Below are 23,243 nucleotides of genomic sequence, written 5' to 3'. Positions count from 1 at the left end.
GACTCAGATACTACATAAAACCAAAGTGTCAGCAGTACAGCCAGTTCCCTAGCATTTTCACAAACAGGTCCGAAATGGCATTACCTATGCAACAGGTTTAAAAAGAACATGAATTTCCAAGAAAGCTGTTAAATATGTGCTCAAAATATATGATACTTTCACCTACCAGAGGATTTGTCATTTTAACCAATTCTATGACACATGCAGCAGCACTGCTAGTCAAGACTTTATCTTTACCAGTTCTTTCACCAATGCAACCACTTCCCAGGATAAGTCCCTGCTCACTGGACATAGGTGATTATGCCGACTCACTGTTCAATCGGAAGCAGAGAAAGATCACGTAGCGAAGAACAAACCAAGGCTGCCTCCATAGATATGGAGTAATTAGTGTAGATATGAAAAGGACAGAAGTGTAATTGTAAAGAAAAAAAAAAAACAACCACTATATGAAAATAAAAAGGGGAAAGGCCTAAAAAAAATAAATAAATCTAATGCAGCCACAACAACATGTAAGAGCAATAAATTATATTTTTGTTTTTAGGTTTAATCAGGGCCTATTCGTGCCCTGTGTCCCATATGCAGTGTGGAAAATGTGCGTAATTCACAAGCTTGGCTGTGCATCGTTACCAATGTTTCAACAAGTGAAATAGTAAACATATGTATTTCCACTGTGTATTTAACGATTTGCCTAGACTTTTGCTTTACTGTGCGTCTCTGAAAACAATTGTTTACTTAACCCCTTCGCTTTGAAATTCAGCCGCTTCAATCCATTGGAGACATGCGAGTAGCAGTGTGCAGTAATAGAGAGCAAACAGTGAAACTTATTACTCAAACTACAGTTCTCAGTTCCATTAAAGGAACTCCATGATCCCACTAAGAGTTAAATTATGGTTTTATGTCTATTAACCACTTGCCTACCAGGCACTTATACCCCCTTCTTTACCAGGCCAATTTTCAGCTTTCAGCGCTGTCACACTTTGACAATTGCGCGGTCATGCAAGATTGTACCCATATGAAATTTTGATAATTTTTTTCTCACAAATAGAGCTTTCTTTTGGTGGTATTTAATCGCCACTGAGCGCTTTACTTTTTGCGCTATAAACAAAAACAGTGCAATAAATTTGAAAAAAAAAAAAATTCTTTGTTTCTATTATAAAATTTTTCAAAACAGGTAATTTTTCTCCTTCACTGATGTGCGTTGATGAGGCAGCACTGATGTGCGTTGATAGGCAGCACTAATGAGGTGTCACGGATAGGCGGCACTGATGATGGGTACTGATAAGACAGCACTGACTGGCACAACCGCTGGGCACTGACTGGTAGCACTGCATTGATGGGCACAGGTGGGTGGCACAGGTGGGCGCACTGCTGGGCACAGGTGGGTGCAATGCTTGGTGGCACTGCTGGGCACCGATCATCAGGGCACTGATGATCGGTGCCTATCCCTGCTCTGACAACTGCCGGTTCTTGGCAGTACTTTCCTCACGATCTGACAGCGTGAGGAAAGTGCAGCCGAGAGCCGGCAACTGCATTTCCAGGTGATCAGCAGGTCATTGGACACGGCTGACCGCGTGGTAAAAGGCCGCTGTGATTGGCCTTTTACCACATCACGTGATCAGCTCCCACAAAATCTTCAGGTACAAAAACGCTGGATAGCCGCGTTTTTTAGCTTTTATCAGCATTTTTACAGTTCTGTTTTTTTTCCAGCCAGAAAAACGCTCCTATCAAAAAATGCCAATTAAAGCCCATGTGTGCATAAACACATAGGATAACATGCTGGGGAGTTTACTGGCTGTAGAAAAAAAAAAAAAAAAAATACCAGAAGCCAAAAAAAACAGCAGCTGTAAAAATGTCCAGTGTGCATGAGGACTTAAACGTTAAAAGGTTTTTTTTACCTTCCTGCATAGAATGCAGGAAGGTAAAAAAAACAAAACAAAAAAAAAACAAAAAAAAAAACACAACACTACTCTGTGTGCAGCAGTGCCCCCAGCCCCCTCAACACTTACCTGAGCCTCATCGCAATCTAACAATGTGAATAACAGCTGTGGCTATCCCAGCTCTCTGCCTCCTCATTGGCTGAGACAGCAAGTGCTGTCAATCACAGCCAACGAGCCAATGAGGAGAGAGGGGGTGGGGCCGAGCCACAGCTTCATGTGAGAATGGGACACATAGAGCAGCGGGTGCCCCCATAGCAAGCCACTTGCTGTGGGGGCACCCGACAGACAGGAGGAGCCCGGAAAGCCTGCGGGGGACCCGAAAAGGAGGATCCAGGCTGCTCTGTGCAAAACCACTGCACACAACTGGTAAGTATAGACATGTTATTTTACAAAAAAACAAAAACAAAAAACCCACACACAAAATTTAAACCTTTAGAATAGTTTAAGGCCTCATGCACACTGGGTGTTTTTGGCTTCTGGCATTTTTTTCTACAGCCAGTAAACTCCCTAGCGGGTTATCATATGTGTCAATGCAGACACAGGCTTTAATCAGCTTTTTTTTTTTTTTTTGTTTTAGCAGGGGAACCCCCCCAAAGAACTAATAGGTTTCAAGGAGGTTTTTTGCCAGGAAAAATTATCTAACGCTGGCAAACCGGCGTTTGAGGCAAAAACGTTTTTCCGTTTGTATTTAAAAAAAACCAAACAAAAACACACCACACAAAAAAAACACACCACACAAAAAAAACAAAAAACACACACACACACAACCACACACACACAACCACACACACACACAACCACACACACACACAACCACACACACACACAACCACACACACACACAACCACACACACACACAACCACACACACAACCACACACACACACAACCACACACACACACAACCACACACACACACAACCACACACACACACAACCACACACACACACAACCACACACACACACAACCACACACACACACAACCACACACACACACAACCACACACACACACAACCACACACACACAACCACACACACACTTGACTGCCTGCAGCCAAAAAAAAGATTTTAGCAGATAGAATTTTTTCCCCCCCCATATGCAAAGTTGTGACAGCCATACATCACAATCTTTTCAGCACACGTAAAAGAACAAGCAGCAGTTATAAAATGGGTCAGGATGTGTTTTTAGAGCTGCATTTTCCCACGTCCAGTTCAGCGACTGCTTACAGTCGGTGAATAGACTCATGATGCAAATGGCGCTGTACATGCAACCAGTCATAGGAACACCGATCCCCAGAAAATATTAAGTATGTCACTACCCTAAGAAGTACCCATGCACAGGCATGAACAGTCACATTATCAGAACATTTCTCTTGCAATTAAGTAACAATCTGACCATGTAAGGGCACAAAATGATGGCAGAAGATGAACTCAGTCTCTTGGAATGTTGATCAGTTTGGCTACAAAATCATCAAGCAATTCTGATTGTACTCTGCTAATCAGGTTTCAGTGCAAAATGAATTACAGGCAAATTTAAAAAAGCAATTTAAAAAAAAAAAAAAAAAAAAAAAAAAAAAAAAAAGTATTTCAGCTTGCGAGAGAAGACAAAATGCTTGGAGAAAATCCATGCAAGTACAGTGGAGTGTACTAATGCCCATTACTGCCACTCAATCAGGCCGTGTGTGTACCTTCAATGCCTGTGACAACTTCCATAGTCACACTATCACAGAAAAAGTGCTGTACAAATATTTGTTCATCACTCTAGTGTTATTTAGCTTTTCTCCTGAATGAAAGCATTGTAATCTACACAAGATCACATTTTCCTTTTGTAGCCAAGACAGACTGGAGAGAGAAAAAAAACCAAACCTTACAGATCCCAACTCGCTATTATTTGTATTCAGGGTTATACCCAAGGTTTTCTGCCCCAATGAACAGATATAGGCTGGCTTTCCGTTCACTGAAGCAGAAGTGGAGTTTTCATTCCCATGTATCATTTGGCAATATCTACAACAGTAAACTAAGGCTATTTGGCAAGTTAGGTTATTATGAAAGATTAAACATCTGGAAAAATTCATTGCATGCATGTTATACTGTATACATATGGGAAAAGTAACCCACAATTTCCCTGAAATGGCTTGAAACCTACAAGTAATTACCATCCCTCAATGTTTATTAAAAATCAGATTTTGCTTTAGAATAAAAAACACCACACAAGAAAACAAAAACAAATGATAGGACCCCTAACCTAATATTTTGTTTCACAACCCTTAAGGCAAATCACTGCAACAAGAGATTTCTGTGGCTCTCAATCAGCCTTTCTGCAACTGCCAAAAGATAGTTTGGCCCACTCTTTAGAGAAAACTGCTCCAACAATCTCAGGGTCGAAGGGGGCTCTTGCGGTTTCCATAGATGTGCAACAAGATTCAGATCAGGGCTTAGAAGGCTATTTCAGAATAGTAAGTTTTATTCTTTGCCATTCTTTGGTGTTTTTATCTTTGTGTTTTAGGGTCTTATCCCACTGAAGGACCCATGACTTGCGACTAAGAGCTTTATGACATTGCAGAATTCCACAATAGCCCTGAGATTTCATTGTGCTCTGCACAAGACACGGCAAAGTAGCTCCAAAACAACAACAAAAAGAAAAGTGTGAGTGGCAAAGTCGCCAAAGAATACAGGCTACCTTATAGAGAATTCACCATAAGATGTAACAGTCAAAAACTTTGTAGGCATACATTTCCCATACACTGCAGTCACAGGAGATTTTTAAAAAGGTGAGAAACAGTTACATAAGCCCTTGAAAAAAAAAAATAATAGGCGGAGACTAAAATCATATATATGGTTATCTCTTGGCAGACTAACTTCCTTAGTTATTCCCTGATGTGAAAAAGTCTGCTTCAGTAGTGAAAGTACCAAAGGTGTCAGGGAGAGAACGGAAGTGCAGAGAGAGAACGGAAGTGCAGAGAGAGAACGGAAGTGCAGAGAGAGAACGGAAGTGCAGAGAGAGAACGGAAGTGCAGAGAGAGAACGGAAGTGCAGAGAGAGAACGGAAGTGCAGAGAGAGAACGGAAGTGCAGAGAGAGAACGGAAGTGCAGAGAGAGAACGGAAGTGCAGAGAGAGAACGGAAGTGCAGAGAGAGAACGGAAGTGCAGAGAGAGAACGGAAGTGCAGAGAGAGAACGGAAGTGCAGAGAGAGAACGGAAGTGCAGAGGAGTGGAGCAGGAGAAAAGAGCTAAAGAATGGGAGTGGGAGTAGGGGTGTATGTGAACAGGGGTGCAGTTGGCTGGGCCTTGTCATAATAGGTCTCCTCAGTCTCATGGGAATGTTGTGCAGCCGTGAGTTGTCTGAATGAAGACTAATTCTTGTGATCCCGTAATGGCTCTGTACTCCAGGGAACAGGTGAATTTGGTCCAATAAGTGTGGAAGTGGTTTTCCCTGCCATTTGCTGATGCTATAACTCCTTCCATTAGTGTCGCCTCAATTTTGCAACCCATATACCGATAGGGGGGCCACCGTCTGCTTCCAGAATAGCAAACAACATGCTTTTGCCGTATTCAATAGGTGAATGAGCACAGAACACTTTCAAAGACATAGGGGTCAAGGGTAGCAGAAATGCTACGGCGTTCTTGGGCATTTGACTTTCAGTCTGTTTAAATATCCAGCGTTTGACTTGTGGGACACCTTAGTAATGAAACACCTTTTTATAGGCCATTAGTTGAGACTGAACCAGCCAATATTAAAGTGTTAAACCCACAACAGTAAAGTCAGTCTGTATATGCAGTAAAGCATGCTTTTTATACTCACTGTGGAACCTAAGGAGTTAACCATCTGCATAGTGTAAAATGGCTGTTTGATCCGGTCTTCTCTGCCCCTCCTCTTGTTGAAATGACCACCTGATACAGACAATCTGTAGTCACATGCACATGCTCAGTTTGGTGTATATTTATAAAGTTTTTTTTTTTTTTTGGGAGAGTTCATGTGATCAGCACAGAGCCAATCAGCACTGTCCAGACAGAGGGTCAAGTGTTTCACATCCTCCTAGAGCAGAAAGAAGACTCCTCCTACAAGCTTTAACCAGTGCTCTGCTGAAGTCACAAGACTGCTCTAACTGCTGATGAGAAAAGGTATTTAGCAGTTTATATTTACTAAAATAATTGCATTTCCATGTTGTGTGTATTGTGGGAGACCAGATATAGTGAATGCAGGGTCCTGGGTTTAGGAACACCTTAATTTGCACTGGCAAGGGGCAGGATTGCTTTCTAATTACTGATCGATTTTAGCTAGTGTCTTGGCTTTCTATGCCTTTTTGCACCTCCCTTTCTGCATGTGTTCAATACAGTCAAAAAGGGTTTTTTTAACCTTAATGCATTAAGGTTTAAAACAAAAACAAACCCCTGTCAAAAATCGGGTACTCACTCCAAGTATGTCAACCCTTAATGGGGAGCAGAGGGAGAGTCCTTAAAACATAACTTCCCTTTTGGGTGGAGCTTTAATATACCTGCATATTTTGTATATCAATTTAGAAGATGAAAAGTGAGTAAACAGAAGAAAAATCTAAATCAAAATCAGTATTTGGTGTGACCACCCTTTGGCTTCAAACAAGCATCAATTCTTCTAGGTACACCTGTATATAGTTTTTGGAGGAACTCGACAGGTAGGTTGACCCAAACATCTTTGAGAACTAACCACAGATGTGGATGTAGGCTGCCTCAAATACTTATGTCTCTTCATATAATCCCAGGGACCCTCAATGTTGAGATCAGAGCTCTGTGGGGGCCAAATCCTCACTTCCAGGACTCCATGTTCTTCTTTATGCTGAAGATCATCCTTAACCACTTCCTTACCACACTATAGCTGAAAGACTGCTACAGTTTGGCTCTGTTGTTCAAGGAGGGTGTCTGGAAACATCCTCCTGGAACCACTCCCCCACGTGCCCACTATGGCACACTCTGATCACATATTGAGGTTAAGGGCCAATCACAGCAGCCCTTTACCATGTGATCACAGCACAGCAGCTAAATCAGTTACTGGTTATCGGCCGTACTTTCTTCAAGAGCTGTCAGAGCATGAGGAGAGGAGAGCCAGTAACCAGCAAGTGTGACAGGGACTTGTACACAGATAATCAGGGCACTGATCATCAGTGCAACCCCATCAGTGAAGGAGAAAAAATTACTTATTTGCAAAATAGAACAGAAAGAAAAGTATTTTTTTCCCCTCCCATCAAAATTTTCGGGTTTTTTTCCCATTTGTTTAGAAAGAAACAATAAATAAAAAAAATAAATAAATAAACCAGTGGCGATTAATTACCACCAAAAGAAAGCTCTGTTAAAAAACAAAACAAAAAACATTGAGAAAAATGTTATAAGGGTACAGTGTTGCATGACCATGCAATTGTACGATAGCTGTAAAAGCTAAAAATTTACCTGGTCACAAAGGGGATGAAAGTGCACGGTGCTCAAGTGGTTAATAACAGTTGTAGGTTTGGGGTTGTTGTCCTGCTGCGGAAAAAATTTGGGCCCAACCACACACCTCCCCAATAGTATGGCATGATGGATAAGAATCTGCCTTTATTTCTCAGCATTGAGGACACCATTGACCCTAACCAAATATCCAACCCCAAATGCAGCCCCAAACTAGCAAAGAACCTCCTCCTACTGGTTCCTGCAAGTTCAGTGCTGATGGCACTGCTGGACATCTTCCGATGTCGAATGAAAAGTACAGTTGTGCTCAAAAGTTTGCATACCCTGGCAGAAATCGTGAAATTTTGCCATGGATATTGAAAAATATGATCATTCCAAAAACTGGTCTTAATTAACCACTTGCCTACCAGGCACTTATACCCCCTTATTTACCAGGCCAATTTTCAGCTGTCAGCGCTGCCGCACTTTGATTGACAATTGCGCGGTCATGCAACATTGTACCCATATGAAATTTTGATAATTTTTTTCTCACAAATAGAGCTTTCTTTTGGTGGTATTTAATCGCCACTGGGCGCTTTACTTTTTGCACTATAAATAAAAAAAGTGCAAAAAATTTGAAGAAAAAAAAAGTTTCTTTGTTTCTATTATAAAATTTTTCAAACAGGTAATTTTTCTCCTTCACTGATGTGCGTTGATGAGGCGGCACTGACAGGCAGCACTAAAGGGCATTGATAGGCAGTACTAATGAGGTGGCACGGATAGGCAGCACTAATATGCAGCACTGATAGGCGACACTGATGATGGGTACTGATAGACGGCACTGACTGGCATCACTGCTGGGCACTGACTGGCAGCACTGACTGGCAGCACTGACTGGTGGGTGGCACTGGTGGGTGGGCACAGCTGGGCGGCACTGCTGGGCACAGGTGGGCGGAACTTGCGGGTGGCACTGCTGGGCACTGATCATCAGGGCACTGATCATCAGTGCCCTGATGATCGGTGCCGATCCTCGCTCTGACAACTGCCGGTTCTCGGCAGTACTTTCCTCACAATCTGACAGCGTGAGGAAAGTGCAGCCGAGAACCGGCACTTGCATTTCCCTCTGATCAGCGTGTCATTGGACACCGCTGATCACGTGGTAAAAGGCCGCTGTGATTGGCCTTTTACCACATCACGGAGATCGCCGGGTGCACGCCCCCTACGACGTCATATGACGTCCACCCAGAACTGGCCGGCCGCAGTGCAGCCGTCATTCGGCTATCTGCGGTCGGCAACTAGTTAAGGATAGTGATCATATGAAGCCATTTATTATCACATAGATGTTTGGCTCCTTTTTAAATCATAACAGAAATCACCCAAATGGCCCGGATCAAAAGTTTACATACCCTGGAATGTTTGGCCTTAGTACAGACACACAAGGTGACACACATGGGTTAAAATGCCAATTAAAAAGGTTAATTGCCCACATCTGTGGCTTTTTAAATTGTAACTAACATCTGTGTATAAATGGTCAGAGTTTTTTAGCTCTCACGTAAATGCACTGAGTAGGCTAGATACCGATTCATGGGGAGAAAAAAAACAAAAAACACAAAACCTGTCAAAAGACCTGTATACTAAGGTAATGGAACTTTATAAAGGAAAAGGATACAAAAAGATATCCAAAGCCTTGAATATGCCAGTCTGCCAGGGATCTCTTGATACCTAGCCATGGTCCGTTAGACCAGGGGTGGGCAAACTGTGGCCCTCCAGCTGTTGTGGAGCTACAAGTCCCATCATGCCTTTGCGAATCATGATGCAACTGGCAGCCTTTCAATGCCTCATGGGACATGTAGTTCCATGACAGCTGAAGGGCCGCAGTTACCCACCACTGCGTTAGACTAGGAAAGATTACCTGCGTGTGTACATTCCTCAGTGTTGCACTTCATCCTGAGAAATACAAGCAGGTACTTATCCATCATGCCATACCATCAGTGAGGTGTGTGACTGACCCCAAATTTATTCTGCAGCAGGACAATCACCCAAAACTTACAGCCAATGTCATTAAGAACTATCTTCAGTGTAAAGAAGAACAAGGAGTCTTGGATGTGATGGTTTGGCCCCCACAAAGCCCTGATCAATATAAATCAAGTCTGTCTGGGATTACATGAAGAGAAAAAAAAAAGGAATTGAGGCAGCCTACATTCAGAGAAGATCTGTGCTTAGTTCTCCAATATGTTTGGAACAATCTACCTGTTGAGTTCCTTCAAAAACCGTGCACAGGTACTGTGTGTACCAAGAAGAATTGATGCTGGTTTGAAGTCAAAGGGTAACCATACAAAATATTGATTTTATTTAGAGTTCTCTTCTGTTCACTCACTTTGCATTTTGTAAATTGATCAAAAATAGAAAAAATAAAATACAGCATTTATTTACACCTGCCTATACCTTTTGCACAGTATTATATTTTGAGGCATAAATATGAAAATCAGTATATACACACTTCTGTAAATGGATATAATTGTGCATACAAGGCTGCACATTGTCCTATACAGACTGAAACCTGGCAGTTCACCGATTTTCATTCAAAATAGAGAAAGGCAACACAAACTTGGCTAGCTCCCCCTATTTGCGTCCATCAATGACTCACACTTTCTGGAATAAACTCACAGAAAGGGAATAGTGATGTGATCCTCTACCCGAGTCCTGCCCCTCTGCTAGCACTTCTATTACCAAGGCCTGATGACTTAAAAAAAAAAAAACACACAAAACAAACACAAACAAACATTCACTACTAAGTGGGATAGTCAACAGGATGACTGCTTTTTCCTACAAGGGTTATGGTGCATGTGATCAGCACAGGGCCAATCAGCTCTGTCCAGACAAGACAGGGGTTAGGGGTTCTGCATCCTCCTAGCGCAAAATGAAAATTCCTCCTACAAGTTTTAACGTGCTTGGCTTGACACTGAGAGGTCACAAGACTGCTATAACTGTAGATGAGGAAGAAAAAAAAAAAAAAAAAAAAAAGGGAACTAAACTCATATTCAAGGATTGGTGAGCTGCAAGAAAAAAAAAAATATTTTGGATGCAATACCACTTTATTATTTACCACTGACAGGGGAGCTTACAATGTAAGCCATCTCAGTAAAATCCACAAAAAAAATAAAATATATATTTTTGATATTCCTGGTCTTTAAAGCATTTTAAACCTCTGCAAGACTGAACTTACCCATTACCATGCACATCACACACAGTGTCCACCAAACTCTGCTGTATGAATCTTCTGGACTACATGATCCCCTGAATCCCAGGTCCCACCTTCAGGCACTATTAGGGTCAGTATGCAGCATTGAAGTGCTGGACAGCAGTGTGCAAAGGTGAGGAATAAAGCTGCCCCTGGTAGTAGACTTTACAGCATTGTCTTTTATGATGACAATATTCAGTTTTAAACTAAAAAGGCCGCACAGCAATAAAGTGGAAGTAAAGCTTGTTTTCCATGTTTTATCTACAGGTAAGACTTTAATAAGGCTTACTTGTAGGTACTGTAAATATCTCCTAATCGTGCACCATTTAGGAGATACTTACTGTGGTAGCACCAGTGATGCCACAAGCTGTGTACACTGCGCTCTCAATGGATGGCGTTCATTCCTCCTACATAAGTTGTACCCGTTTATCTGATGTCTTCTATTCCCTACAGCCAAAGTACAGAATTTATAAAATTTGTCTAAGCTTTCAGAAAACGGGGCGGGGAGTAGAAATTACACACTGCAGAGCTCAATTGGAGGGAAGGGACACACCCTTTCACACAGCATATATGAACAGTGCTGAGGTCATCAATCACAGGCTGTGTGCTGGAGATCCCTCCATTGTCACCTTTTTTCTCTTTGCATCAGGAAAACAAATCAGAAGTGATTGATGCTGATAACAGAGGAATGAAGCAGCAGACAGAAATGACACTTAGACATGAAATATGAACAAAGTATATCCCTCAGTGTGTACTTGTCTCTATAAAGAGCTCCAAGGTTTACAACCACTTTAAGCGATAGTAAAGCCTTAAAAAGGATGCGTTTGCATTTGGGAACATATTACATGTTCCATCCAGTTTTAGGGTGGAGCATGTAATGTGTTCCCAATGCTGCAGCTGCTGCCTGATCACAACCCCCCCTTCTCAGGACAGAAGTATCAAGATGAAACTTTTTAAAAACCGTAGAGCTGTGGTAGTTTACCGAGTCTTCATGTCAGTATATCCACTTGCAGATATACTGACAGGCCTGCAGGAGACCTGCATGGCACCAAAGATCTGCTGTTCACTAGTGCAATGCTTTCCAGGCTTCTGTAACCAAAAGTAATAAAAGTACATTTAATATATTTTTGGTCAAAAGTTGAAGTTATCCTTTTTTTTGCAATTTCTACTGCTGGTTTCAGGGTCCTGTGAAATCAGGCTTAAGTGCATGCTTCCGGCCAGGACTAGAGACAGTACTGTATATGTCAACTCAAACACATGACCCTAACAACTTGGACTGAGAGACCAGGGAGTCGGTGTCAGTGAAGTTTTACAAATCTAAAATTTGGGCAGCACAGTGGATTAGTGGTTAGCACTACTGCCTTGCAACATTTGGATTCCCAGTTCAATTTGCAGTTAGGACACCATCTGCATGGAGTTTGCATGTTCTCCATGTGTTTGCATGGGAGAATTTCTCCTACACTCCAAAGGCTGGTGGTTTAATCGGCCTTAGTGTGTGCATACATGCAAATGCCGGCCACAAAAATACTGAACTTAGGCCAATTCAGCAGGGACCAGCCAAATTCTTGATCCATGTATGGGCAAGGAGGTTATAGAGAAATATATGTAACAATCATCTTCTGTACAACCACCCTGTTGGGTTTTCCTCACTTGATCAAAGCCATAGGCTATAGACTAGTCAGAAATAATATGACTCATCTACAGGCAGCTTTAGTGACCTTTAGATTGTAAGCTCCTTGAAGGCAGGGACTGATATGAATGTACACTATTTATTGCAGGTTAATTGTGTAGCACAATTGATGCAGTGCTTTACATAATCGCTTGGGTACGTACTTTGAGTAAGCAATGTACTAGGGAATGTTTGTCAGGTAGAAAAGAATAAAAGTTAGTTTTAAGAACTTTGAAAGTTTAATGCTACCAAAAATTCCAGGTATAGATATTTTATAGTTACATTGGTGCAGCTTGGTAGACACCACTACTCCAGTGATCTCCACTTGCTTTTGAGTTTCATGCCAAGTGGCTGCCTGCGAACATGGGATGTTGCCCACTCGGCACAGGCTTCATTTCAGGATTGCTTTGCATTTTCTCAAGGAACGCAATGCATTCTCTGATTGGACAAGGTGAAGAGCACAAGCAGCTCGTCCAGAGAACACTTTGCATTCTTTGAGAATATACAGAGAATTCTCGGAGTGGCACCCATACAGAGCGGCTGATCTGTGTTCATGAAGCATCAGACCAGTTGGTCAGCATAGGACCTAGAGGCAAGTGGAGATTATGGGAGTAGAGGAGTCTACTTTAGTAATTTCCAGCTTCCAGAGCATGGACCAGGTATGTATACCCAGTACATAGTTCCGTTGGTCCAAGCTGGGAAAATGTGAAAAATATATCACACCTGGAATTCTTCTTTAAAGCAGAGCTCCAAACAAAAGTTAAAGTTCTGCTTGAAGCCTTTGTCCCGCGCTCCCTATTAAGGATTGGCACCCTTGGGGAGTGGGTACCCGAATTTGACAGGTATCCGCTCCCACTGCGATCGCCTAGGCGATCAGAAGTTGTTGTCCTCCCTCCAGTCTTCTGGGACACAACAGGGCCATTCACAAAGTGCAGCGCTTCTCACACATGCACAGTGGGCACCTGACTGTGAAGCCGCAAGCTGTCACAGCCGGGTGCCCACACTGAAGATGCCGGCGCCAGGGAGAGAAGATGACCGGTGAAACCAGCCATGGCGAGGACACCACTGGACTGAGAAACAGGTAAGTGGCTGCATGTTAAAAGTCTACAGCTACAGTTTTTGTAGCTGCTGACTTTTTCCCCAGGTGGAACTCAGCTTTAAACAAGGCCCAAAACACACCATGCCGACATTTTTAAACATACAGGAGTTTAGCAATAGTACTATATTTATAGAATACATCAAGCTTTTCCAAATAAGACCACTTATATCATGTTCTGGTCTGTGATGAATACCATCAAACTGGTTTTAGCATTGGTCCTAAAAGGAGAAGTATGGCCAAAGCTATTTTCTGTGAGTCAAAAGGAGTGCACTTAGTCCTGTACTCCTGTAACCCAGATTCAGACGACAGCGGGCTAAAGTCAGCTAACATTACAGAGCAGCTCCAGGCTCTGCAGGGATCCTGACAATAATGTCAGGATCTACCAAAGAAGCCTGACTGGCAGATGGCTCAGCTTCTCAGCATACCACTGAGAGCCTGAGCCAGCCACTCTCGTCCACTCCATTGTAGAGCATGGCAGAGCAGTGACTGACAGTCACTGCTATGTGCTCAGAGAGGACCCTAAAACTCAGCAATCTTTGATTGCCAAATTCTCAATGTAGACAAGGGACAACTGCAGCATCGACTCAATGCTACAGAGAGGCGTCCCTAGGGTAGGTGTCACTTGGTGCGGTAACACTTGGTGACACCCCCTCAAAACGATCCCCACAGAATGGACTGAATCTGCGGATTGAGCATAATGGATCGGACTCCAATCCATTATGCTCAATCCGCAGAACCGATGCATCCTGCAAGGATCGTCGGCTTTCTTTACAACTTACCTTTTCTTGGAGCGGGTCTGATGTCACCCCGTATAGGTTGCATGCCGACGAGGATTGTCGATATGGGGTGACACCGGACCCTCTCCAAGAAAAGGTAAGTTGTAAAGAAAGCAGACGATCCCCGCAGGATGCATCAGATCCATCCTGCGGGGATCGTCGGCTTGCTTTACAACTTACCCTTTTGTGGAGCGGGTCTGGTGTCACCCAGTGTGGTCGGTGTCACCCGGTGCGGACCGCACCCCCCGCACCTGCCTCGAGACGCCACTGGCTACAGCCCCTTGTTTTCTGATTAGCGACAAGTTGTCTCTGAGCCAGGATAGAGACAGTATCTACTCCCCCCATCAAGCATACAAGCCATGGTGGATTCAAAAGAAAAAAAACAAACAAAAAACTTTAAGTTTAAAATCGTTTTGTTTTCAAAATTTATATTAATGAAATGCTTCTGGAGTAAAAATCTATCTAAAGATAGTTTTCTATATAAGATAAATTAATAATTCAGTTTATTCAGCATGAAATGGAGCTTAGTAATGTAGCATGAGGCTGTATATTCTGCAATATTTACATTTTTGGTAAACTCATTCAATGAATCCAAGCTCTGCAAGCTGAGATAACATGCACTGCATTGATGCCTTCACACAATTTCACAGTAACCATGAGAAAAAACATGAAATAAAAGAATTTGAGTAGTTCAACTATGTGTTATTAACCTAAAAATCAGTTCTGATATCGCTGTTTTACTAACCTGACAGCTTATCATTCTAAAAAAGAAACCTTCATTTGGTTTGCAAATATTAAAGATTCTATCAGCAAGAATGAGTCGGATTCCTTACATTTAAAGAGCGCCTGTCATTTTAGATCCATCATGACAGTGCCTGTTAGTGGGCATCCACTCACCTGCTGCCGCCACGTCCCTCACCTTGTTGTGTCACTGCCGCATCACCAGTCATCCCATTAAAGTGAATGGGACTTTGGCGAGTCAGAGGAGGAGCCGCTGAGGGACAGAGATGACAGTTGCCCTTTAAAAATTATTAAAATCGAGCCTTTTCACAAGTGACAAATCAAATCCACCCTGGTCGAACCCAAGGCCCCTTTCACACAGGCGGTCCACCTGTCAGTTTATGCAGACCCGATCGGACCCTCCATTATCCTCTATGGAGCAGCAGATATAAATGGACATGTGTCCGTTTACACCTGCCTACAACCAATCCGATAAACACAGACAAATGGAAATTCGTTCCCCATCTGTCTAGAGCAGAGGTGGGTAACTGTGGCCCTCCAGCTGTTTTAGAACTACAAGTCCCATGAGGCATTGCAAAACTGACAGTTACAAGCATGACTCCCAAAGGCAGAGGCATGATGGGACTTGTAGTTCAACAGCTGGAGGTCCACAGTAGCCCACCCCTGGTCTAGAGGATCGGATGGCATTCACAAGTAAACGGACAAGCAATCCGTTTGCTCCGACTGCCCATAAAGGAGAGCGGACTATGCCTGGGTCCGCTCTGCATCAGGACCAGCCATCCATTTGTTCAGCAGGGATCAGTGGACAGATTCCTCGCTGAGCAAGCAGACTCCTTGCAGAGTCAGCCCTGTGTGGAAAGGGCCTTACAAAGATTACTTACTAATCTCTCAAAATGTGTATGATGAATGCGTGAAGACTTTACACATACAGCTAGTAAACTGAAAGAATCTAAATTGTACAGAGATTGTGATGTGTGTGGCCAGCTTTAGAACCACAGATATGTACAGAAACTGTACAGCCACAGGATTTTTTTGCATGGTCAGTTATGAAAATTTTTTATATTATATATATATATATATATATGCCACTAAACATTTGCGTCTGATTACTCATACAGAGAGGAGCATAGCTGTAAAAGTGGATGCAAACTTGCCAAACAAAGACATCCAGTATTTATAAATTCGGGAGACCTGATCCAGCAAGCTGAAAAGACTCTAGTATACAAGGAATATAAAGTTGATAGAAAGGTAGGTTGTCATTGACCTCAATGAGTTATGAGCTGCAATCATCCCCCAAATCACAGAAATATTACATAGCTTTTCTATTTACACAAGACTCGTCACTCAAGATCAATTTACAATGGTAAAAAAAGGAGCAAACATGTGGACTAAAGCAGTACGCACGTCACGCATTTTATAGTATTAAACAAGTGTTGATAAATCACCCAACTATTTTTAGTAGGTTTGATGTTGGCTGCTAGAGATGAGTCAAGGTTTGTAAACTTCTAAAGAGAAAACAAAGACAGCTTAGAGCTCAAACATGGGTTACGGAGGAGACTGAGGGAAAACAGGGGTGTGGAAAGAAGCAAGAAGTCCAAGAACAAGTACATCTCAAGTAACCTTGGATTTGGGTTTCAATTCCAAGGACAAGCCGACATTACTCTTTACAATCATTCACACAACTGGGCTGCTACAATTGACCTTTGTGCCACAAGACATGAAGACACGTAGGTGTGTATTTGGTGCTTGGGGAAATATTAACCAATTCCAAAGCACAAAAGAAAAAAAAAAAAAAAAAAGGAAGAAGCGTATGACACGAAATTGCACCTGAACTGAAAATTGTACCTGACTTTTTAAAATTGCAAGCCTGCATATATGTGCAGCAGCTCCATAAAAAGCCAGTTTGATTCACAAGGCTTGCCAATTAGCTGCGATTCAAAATGCATCCAATTCACATATATGTGCATCTGGATTTAATATCAATGGGCTACCCTATGCACAAACACACAAAAAAAATAAATAAATAAATAAAAAAAAAAAATTACATTGCACCACACTGTTCACATATGCAAGACATGTGGAGGTGCCATTAATAATCACAGTGGTTGTAAAGGCTCAAGGTTTTTTATCTTCATGCATAAAAAAGGTAAAAAAAAAAAATCTGTGTGCAGCCATTGGTTGCTGCTACTGTCAATCACAGTCAGTGAGCCAATGATTAGAGAGTGGGGGCAGTACCAAGCTGAATGCAGTGTCTGAATAGAAGGACAGAGAGCAGGGGCTCAGGAGCAAGCCTGCTTGGGTGCCCTTGGTAGCAGGGAAAGGCTAAGAGCGCCAGAGGGGGACCCGAGAAGATGGAGGATCAGGGCTGTTCTCTGCAAAACCACTACACACAGTGGGAAAGTATAACAGGGAAGAAGGAAAAAGGAGAAGGAAGAACAAACAGCTTTTAAAATCACTTTAAAGCAGTAGTTAGAAAAGAAAAAAAAAGCCCCCCCCCCCAAGGAAATATAACAAGTCATACATTGGATACTAGCTTCCATCTTGACCTGCTCTTCCTTCCAGGTTTGCAGGCCTCAGTTGTCTGACTGGCCGAGCCGCGATGACGTCACTCCCGCACATGTGCGCAGGAGCCCTGAGCACTGCACAGAGCTTTGAAGGAGTGGCATGGGTATATCAATCCTTCAGGGCCAGTTCACACTACAAAAATGTATAGTTTTTGCTTACACTTCACACCACACACAATTTCGGTGCAGTTTGCTATGTACCAGTATTGTTCTGTGTAGAGAGAAAAAAAAAAAAAAAAACGCATGTTCTACTTTTACTTTTTTTTTTCTGCACGGGAAACTAACTGCACTGGTGTGAACTAGAGCCATTGGAATACATGGAAAACACTGCGTGCATTTTTGATGCAGAAAAAAAAAAAAAATAAATAAAAAAAGGGAAGCACACTGAACTGCATCTACTGTGAACCAGCCTTTACAGAGCATGCGCCGGGACATCACCTGCTACTGCTCAATGGAATAACTCCTTAACGGTACATGTTTAGGAGATATTCATTTTACCTGTATGTAAGCTTTTTTTCAAAGCTTACCTGTAGGTAAAAATACAAAAACGAGTTTACTACCACTTTACAATAATGACACTGCTGTGTGTCTGCAAAGGGCCAGCACATTTTTGTGTGTTACAGGAAAGGAAGAGTCTTTGTGCGCATTCCCACAATGCACTAGTGTGAACAAAGTTTCCGGAGTCCTGCTTTAGAGGATGCTGGGAAGTTGGGCAGGATCTTCCATCATTGTACCATGCATTTTAAGGTGGTCATAGGGAGATAGATTTTTTTATACGGGATTGTATTTTCAATAGACGGTCAGATTTTACATCTGATGACTGAAAAGAGAACAGTCTCATCAAAAAACCTACTCCTCCAATCAGATTTTCCATTCAGAGCAATCAGAGTCATTTTGATTAATCAGTTCTGATTGAAAACGATTGATGACCCAATACATGTGTTTTTGATTAAGTGAGCAGCACAGTGGCTACCATGGTTAGCACTTCTGCCTGGTAGTACTAGGGTCATTGGTTCAAATTCCAACCACAGCACCACTTGCCTGTAGTTTCCTCTAGGTACTCCGGGGTTTCCTCCCACACTCCAAAGACAGGCTGGTAGGTTAATTGGATCCTGTCTAAATTGGCACAAAGATGTATGTATGAATGTGAAATAGGGACCTTAGATTGGATGCTCCTTGAGGACAGGACTGATGTGAGAGAGATTATATATATATATATATATATATATATATATATATATATATATATATATATATATCACAATGTAAGCTCCAAGGAGCAGAACCCTTCTAACCCTCTTATATTGAACTGTATTGTCTCCCTTTATATTGTAAAGCACTGAGCAAACTGTTGGCGCTATAGAAATCCTGAAAAAAAATTTATATACATATACATATATATATATATATACACATATATATATATATATATATATATATATATATATATATAGTGCTGCATAACTTGACGGCACAATACAAGTACCTGTAATAAATAAAAAAATAAAGTGCAAATTCACACAACTGTGAATTCTATGCGGATCAGATGCGTTCAGAAAACCATAGGTTTGCATGTAATGCCAAAAAGCATAAGAGGCCTGTTCACATATATTTGGTCCAAATTTGATGCGATTGAATAAGCCCGTGTTCACACTAATGCAGTGCAGCACATCGCATGAGATTTGCACAAGAACCGTACCGTATTCCTGTGCAAATCACATACGATTTCCGTGTGGTGCAATTTGAGCCATGCATCTGCACCAAAATCGGATTGCATGGGTATTCACACCCATGCTATTCGATTCTGCACAGCACACCGCATTTTTCAAACAGATTTCGGTGTTAACACACACAGCTGCAGGGTGCGATCATGATGCAGTGCAAAAAAAGTGCACAGGAACTGGTGGGAATTCCGCACATCAGTGTGAACCTGGGGAAAAGGGTCCTGTGCAGGTGTGGTGCGAATGTCATCTCCTCCTAAGCCCAGACTCCTCAGAAATCACATTCAATTTGCACCGGACACAGCAGAAATCACTGTGAAACCGCATCAGAGTGAAGCGGCACAACAAATATAATTTTATTTTTTTTATATCCAATGGTACTGACTCTGGGAAGAATTGTCTGATTGGATGGTTACATGTATGGCTACCAATGTGATGATCATATACTAAACAATCTGATTGCACAATCTCCTTTAGATCTACCATCAACTAGAAGCTTGTCTGGTTGGATCCTATTTGATGGTTCTAGAAGTTTGCTTTATTACGATGTTTTGGTGATTTTAAAAGGTAATTGTATAATTAGAGTGTAGAGGCAGCTTTAACCCGATCCACACCTACAGGCTGACGAGTGTCCGCCCCTGAAGGTCACAAAACTTGGTGCATCCACTGCGATCTTACCCTCCAGCACCGTCGCCGCCCCGGTCGGTAGGTCTCTGTCGTCGGTCATGCTGGAAATGAAGAGGAGGCCGAGGTGTGTGTATTCAGCAGGAGGACTAGGTGTGTGGGCTGATCGTACTCAGGAGGAAGACGTGTGACAGGCTGGCACCCACCCCGACCTCAGAGTCCCAGCACCCATCCACTTTCCAGTGCAGATCAGCGGCGATCTCCTCCCCGTATGATCGGTGCGCTCTCCTCCGCCCCTCGTACTCAGTCCTGGTCGGTAAATGACAAAGGTTCCCACTTGAAAATACAACTTGTCCGACTCGATCTCTTGTTTCTTCAGCCCGACATCCGTCACGTGTCCGTGCCGAGCAGTCACCTGGATGAGAGAGGAGGGATCCTGTCTCCGATCGCCATCAGTCCCAATACTGGACACGCTGATCACCGCCGCCCTGAGCACACCAGTCCGGTTTGTTATGGATCCCAATCTTGCAAACAAGGAGTCAGGTGGGCGTGGCGCGACGGAACGCCCTCCTCTCGCTGCCATGAAAGCGCTCTATTGGCCTCCCGCCCCAGCCGTTGTTGAAAGGAATGCATCCAGCCGCCAATAGGGAGCGCCTGTAAAGTTTAAATGGCCAGGGTGGGGGCGGAGCCAGTCTCCACCCACGTTTAGCTGGCTCTACCACTCAGAACTTGTCCCCACATCCTCCTAAAGACGTGCGAACACTCCATCACACATAATATATTCCACTGCACGTGTACACGGCCCCGCCAGGAGACTCACATGAAAAGTCCTATAGTGCACTTCCCAGCTGTACTTCAGTCCTCTTTTGGAATCCCTATTTTTGATCTGATGGAACAACCTGTTATGGTGGCCATACATGGTACAAATAAACCTAGCGATCAATGTCTAATTCGACAAAAGATTTCATCAGACATCAAGACAGTATAAAATAAAGAAAAGTGAGCGCACTCCAGTGAGCGGCAAATGCACAAAAAGGAACTACAAGCCCTTCCAACCAAAATCAAAACAATATAAGTGCAGCGCTACAATGTCCAAGTGACAATAAATTATGAAATATAAACGATCGTCCAATATAAGATTATTGAAGATGATAAACAGTTCAGTGCTGGGGGACTCACAGGGAGTATGAGTGTAATCCAATCCCAGGAATAGATAAATTGCCTGCTTACCAGAAGCGCAATTACAATGCGCATGTACAGATTTCAAGTAGCCAGGGTCCCATGTAGGCGCTGCTTTATAGTACCCAGATGGTCCGTCGGTGGTAAGACGATGCTGACCTGGTCGGATCACACTGCTCCTTGGATCCACACAGAGAACCTAAAAATGCTGGGGCTGAGGTATGGGAACTTTCCTCCTTCAGCGGTTAGAGCAGCCCAGACATCAAGACACAAATTATTATTATACAGGATTTATATAGCGCCAACAGTTTGCTCAGCGCTTTACAATATAACGGGAGACAATACAGCAACAATACAGTTCAATACAAGAGGGTTAGGAGGGCCCTGCTCCTTGGAGCTTACAATCTAAGAGGGAGGGGCTAGTGGTACAAAAGGTAGTAACTGTGGGGGATGGACTGGTAGGAGTAGAAGATTACATTATTAGCTGAGGGCAGGATAGGCTTCCCTGAAGAGGTTTTCAGAGACTGCCTACACATGAGCAGAGTAGGCGATAGTCTGATAAATTGGGGTAGAGAGTTCCAGAGGATGGGGGAGGCACTGGAGAAGTCCTGAAGACAAGCATGGGAGGTGGAGACAAGGGAGCTACAGAGCAGGAGGTCATGAGAGGAGCAGAGAGGATGGTTTGGGTGATATTTGGAGACAATATCGGTGATGTAATTTGGGGCAGAGTTATTAATGGCTTTATATGTTATTGTTAATGTTTTAAATTTTATTCGTTGGGCAATGGGAAGCCAGTGGAGGGATTGGCAGAGAGGGGTGGCAGATACAGAACGGTTAGTAAGGTGTATGAGTCTGGCATCAGCATTCATGATAGACTGAAGAGGGGGTAGCCTGCGATGAGGTAGGCCAATGAGGAGGGAGTTACAATAGTCAAGGCAAGAGTAATTAGTGATGGTTTCCATCAGTTGTGGCAAAAAATTATTATTTATTTCTTATTTCAGGTACTTATATAGCGCTGTCAATTTACGCAGCACTTTACATATATATAGTACATTCACATCAGTCCCTAACCCTGAAGGGGCTTACAATCTAAGGTCCCTAACTTACATTCATACATACACATACTAGGGCCAATTTAGACAGGAGCCAATTCACCTACGAGCATGTCTTTGGAGTGTGGGAGGAAACCGAAGTACCCGGAGAAAAAAGCACGCAGGCACAGGGAGAACATGCAAACTCCAGGCAAGTGGTGCCATGGTTGGGATTTGAACCAATGACCCTAGTACTGCCAAGCGGAAGTGCTAAACATTTAGCCACTGTGCTGCCCAACAAAATGTATAGGATGTACACCATCAATTAACCCTGTACAATCAATTGTTTTCCACCACAACCATTCTACTTGGGTCCATCACACTTGTCGCTATCTGCCACCAATTGCTGTGCCGTACCATTTCAGATCAATGTCCAATTCAATCATTTTGTTAAATCAGGCATGAATCCATTTTATCACAGGGACATGAGATGTACACTCACCGGCCACTTTATTAGGTACACCTGTTCAATTGCTTGGTAAATCTGGTTATACACGGGTCGAATTTTGAAAGAATTTTCTTTTCTAAGAATTTTGATTTGAATTTTGCACCATTAGCTGGCCACAGGAATGGCCAATTTTTGTGCGACCATCGAATTTGAGTGATCAGGCATGTTGGGAATTTTTTGAAAAACAAACAAATTTCTAATCAGTGATGGGAGAATTGTGCAAGAAATACAATCAAAAAAGAAATGAGCATGAGCTGTGACCTGGAAAGAAAAGAAAATTATTGGCCAGGAAAATTCTTTTCTGTAGCAAGATGAGGTGAAATGAAGGCTTGGTTGGTCGAATTTCGAACTCAATGGTGGCATGATTGGATTACAAAACACACAAAATTTCCAATTTTCTAAAGAAAATTCTTTTGGAATTCTACCCCTGTATGGCCCGCATAACACAAATTGCTAATCACATACTCTATCCACATAGGTGGGGTGCTGCATCCCAATTTATTCTCTTCCAGGCTGTGCTATGGTGCTTTGTCAGGCCAGGCTAGCAGTCTCCATCTGCTTAATCACATGGCAGCAACTCGTATTTAGGCATCTACATGTGGTGAAGACAATTTGCTGAAGTTCAAACCAAGCATCAGAATGGGGAAGAAAGGGAATTAAAGTGATTTTGAATGTAGCATGGGTGTTGGTGCCAGATGGGCTGGTCTGAGTATTTCAAAAACTGCTGATCTACTGGGATTTTCATGCACAACC

At 42.7% G+C, this 23,243-nt stretch overlaps 1 protein-coding gene across 1 annotated transcript in view; it reads right to left on the bottom strand.

The window, feature by feature from the left end:
- LOC149435300 (dual specificity protein phosphatase CDC14B-like) overlaps positions 1–20,289 on the bottom strand; it is a 56,661-nt gene extending 36,372 nt beyond the window's left edge. Inside the window, exon 1 of the mRNA XM_089662810.1 lies at positions 19,827–20,289. Within this exon, the coding sequence (XP_089518936.1) occupies positions 19,827–19,875 (49 nt within the window). The 5' untranslated portion in view covers positions 19,876–20,289. The remainder of the gene's footprint in view (positions 1–19,826) is intronic.
- Positions 20,290–23,243: the final 2,954 nt, after the last annotated feature.

The sequence above is a fragment of the Staurois parvus genome, unplaced genomic scaffold (genome assembly GCF_062004578.1).
Source record: "Staurois parvus isolate SC_StPar_1 unplaced genomic scaffold, SC_StPar_1.0 ptg001555l, whole genome shotgun sequence".
Lineage (NCBI taxonomy): Eukaryota > Metazoa > Chordata > Amphibia > Anura > Ranidae > Staurois > Staurois parvus.
Note: the sequence above shows the minus strand (reverse complement) of the source record. Positions and strands in the feature narration are given on the sequence as shown.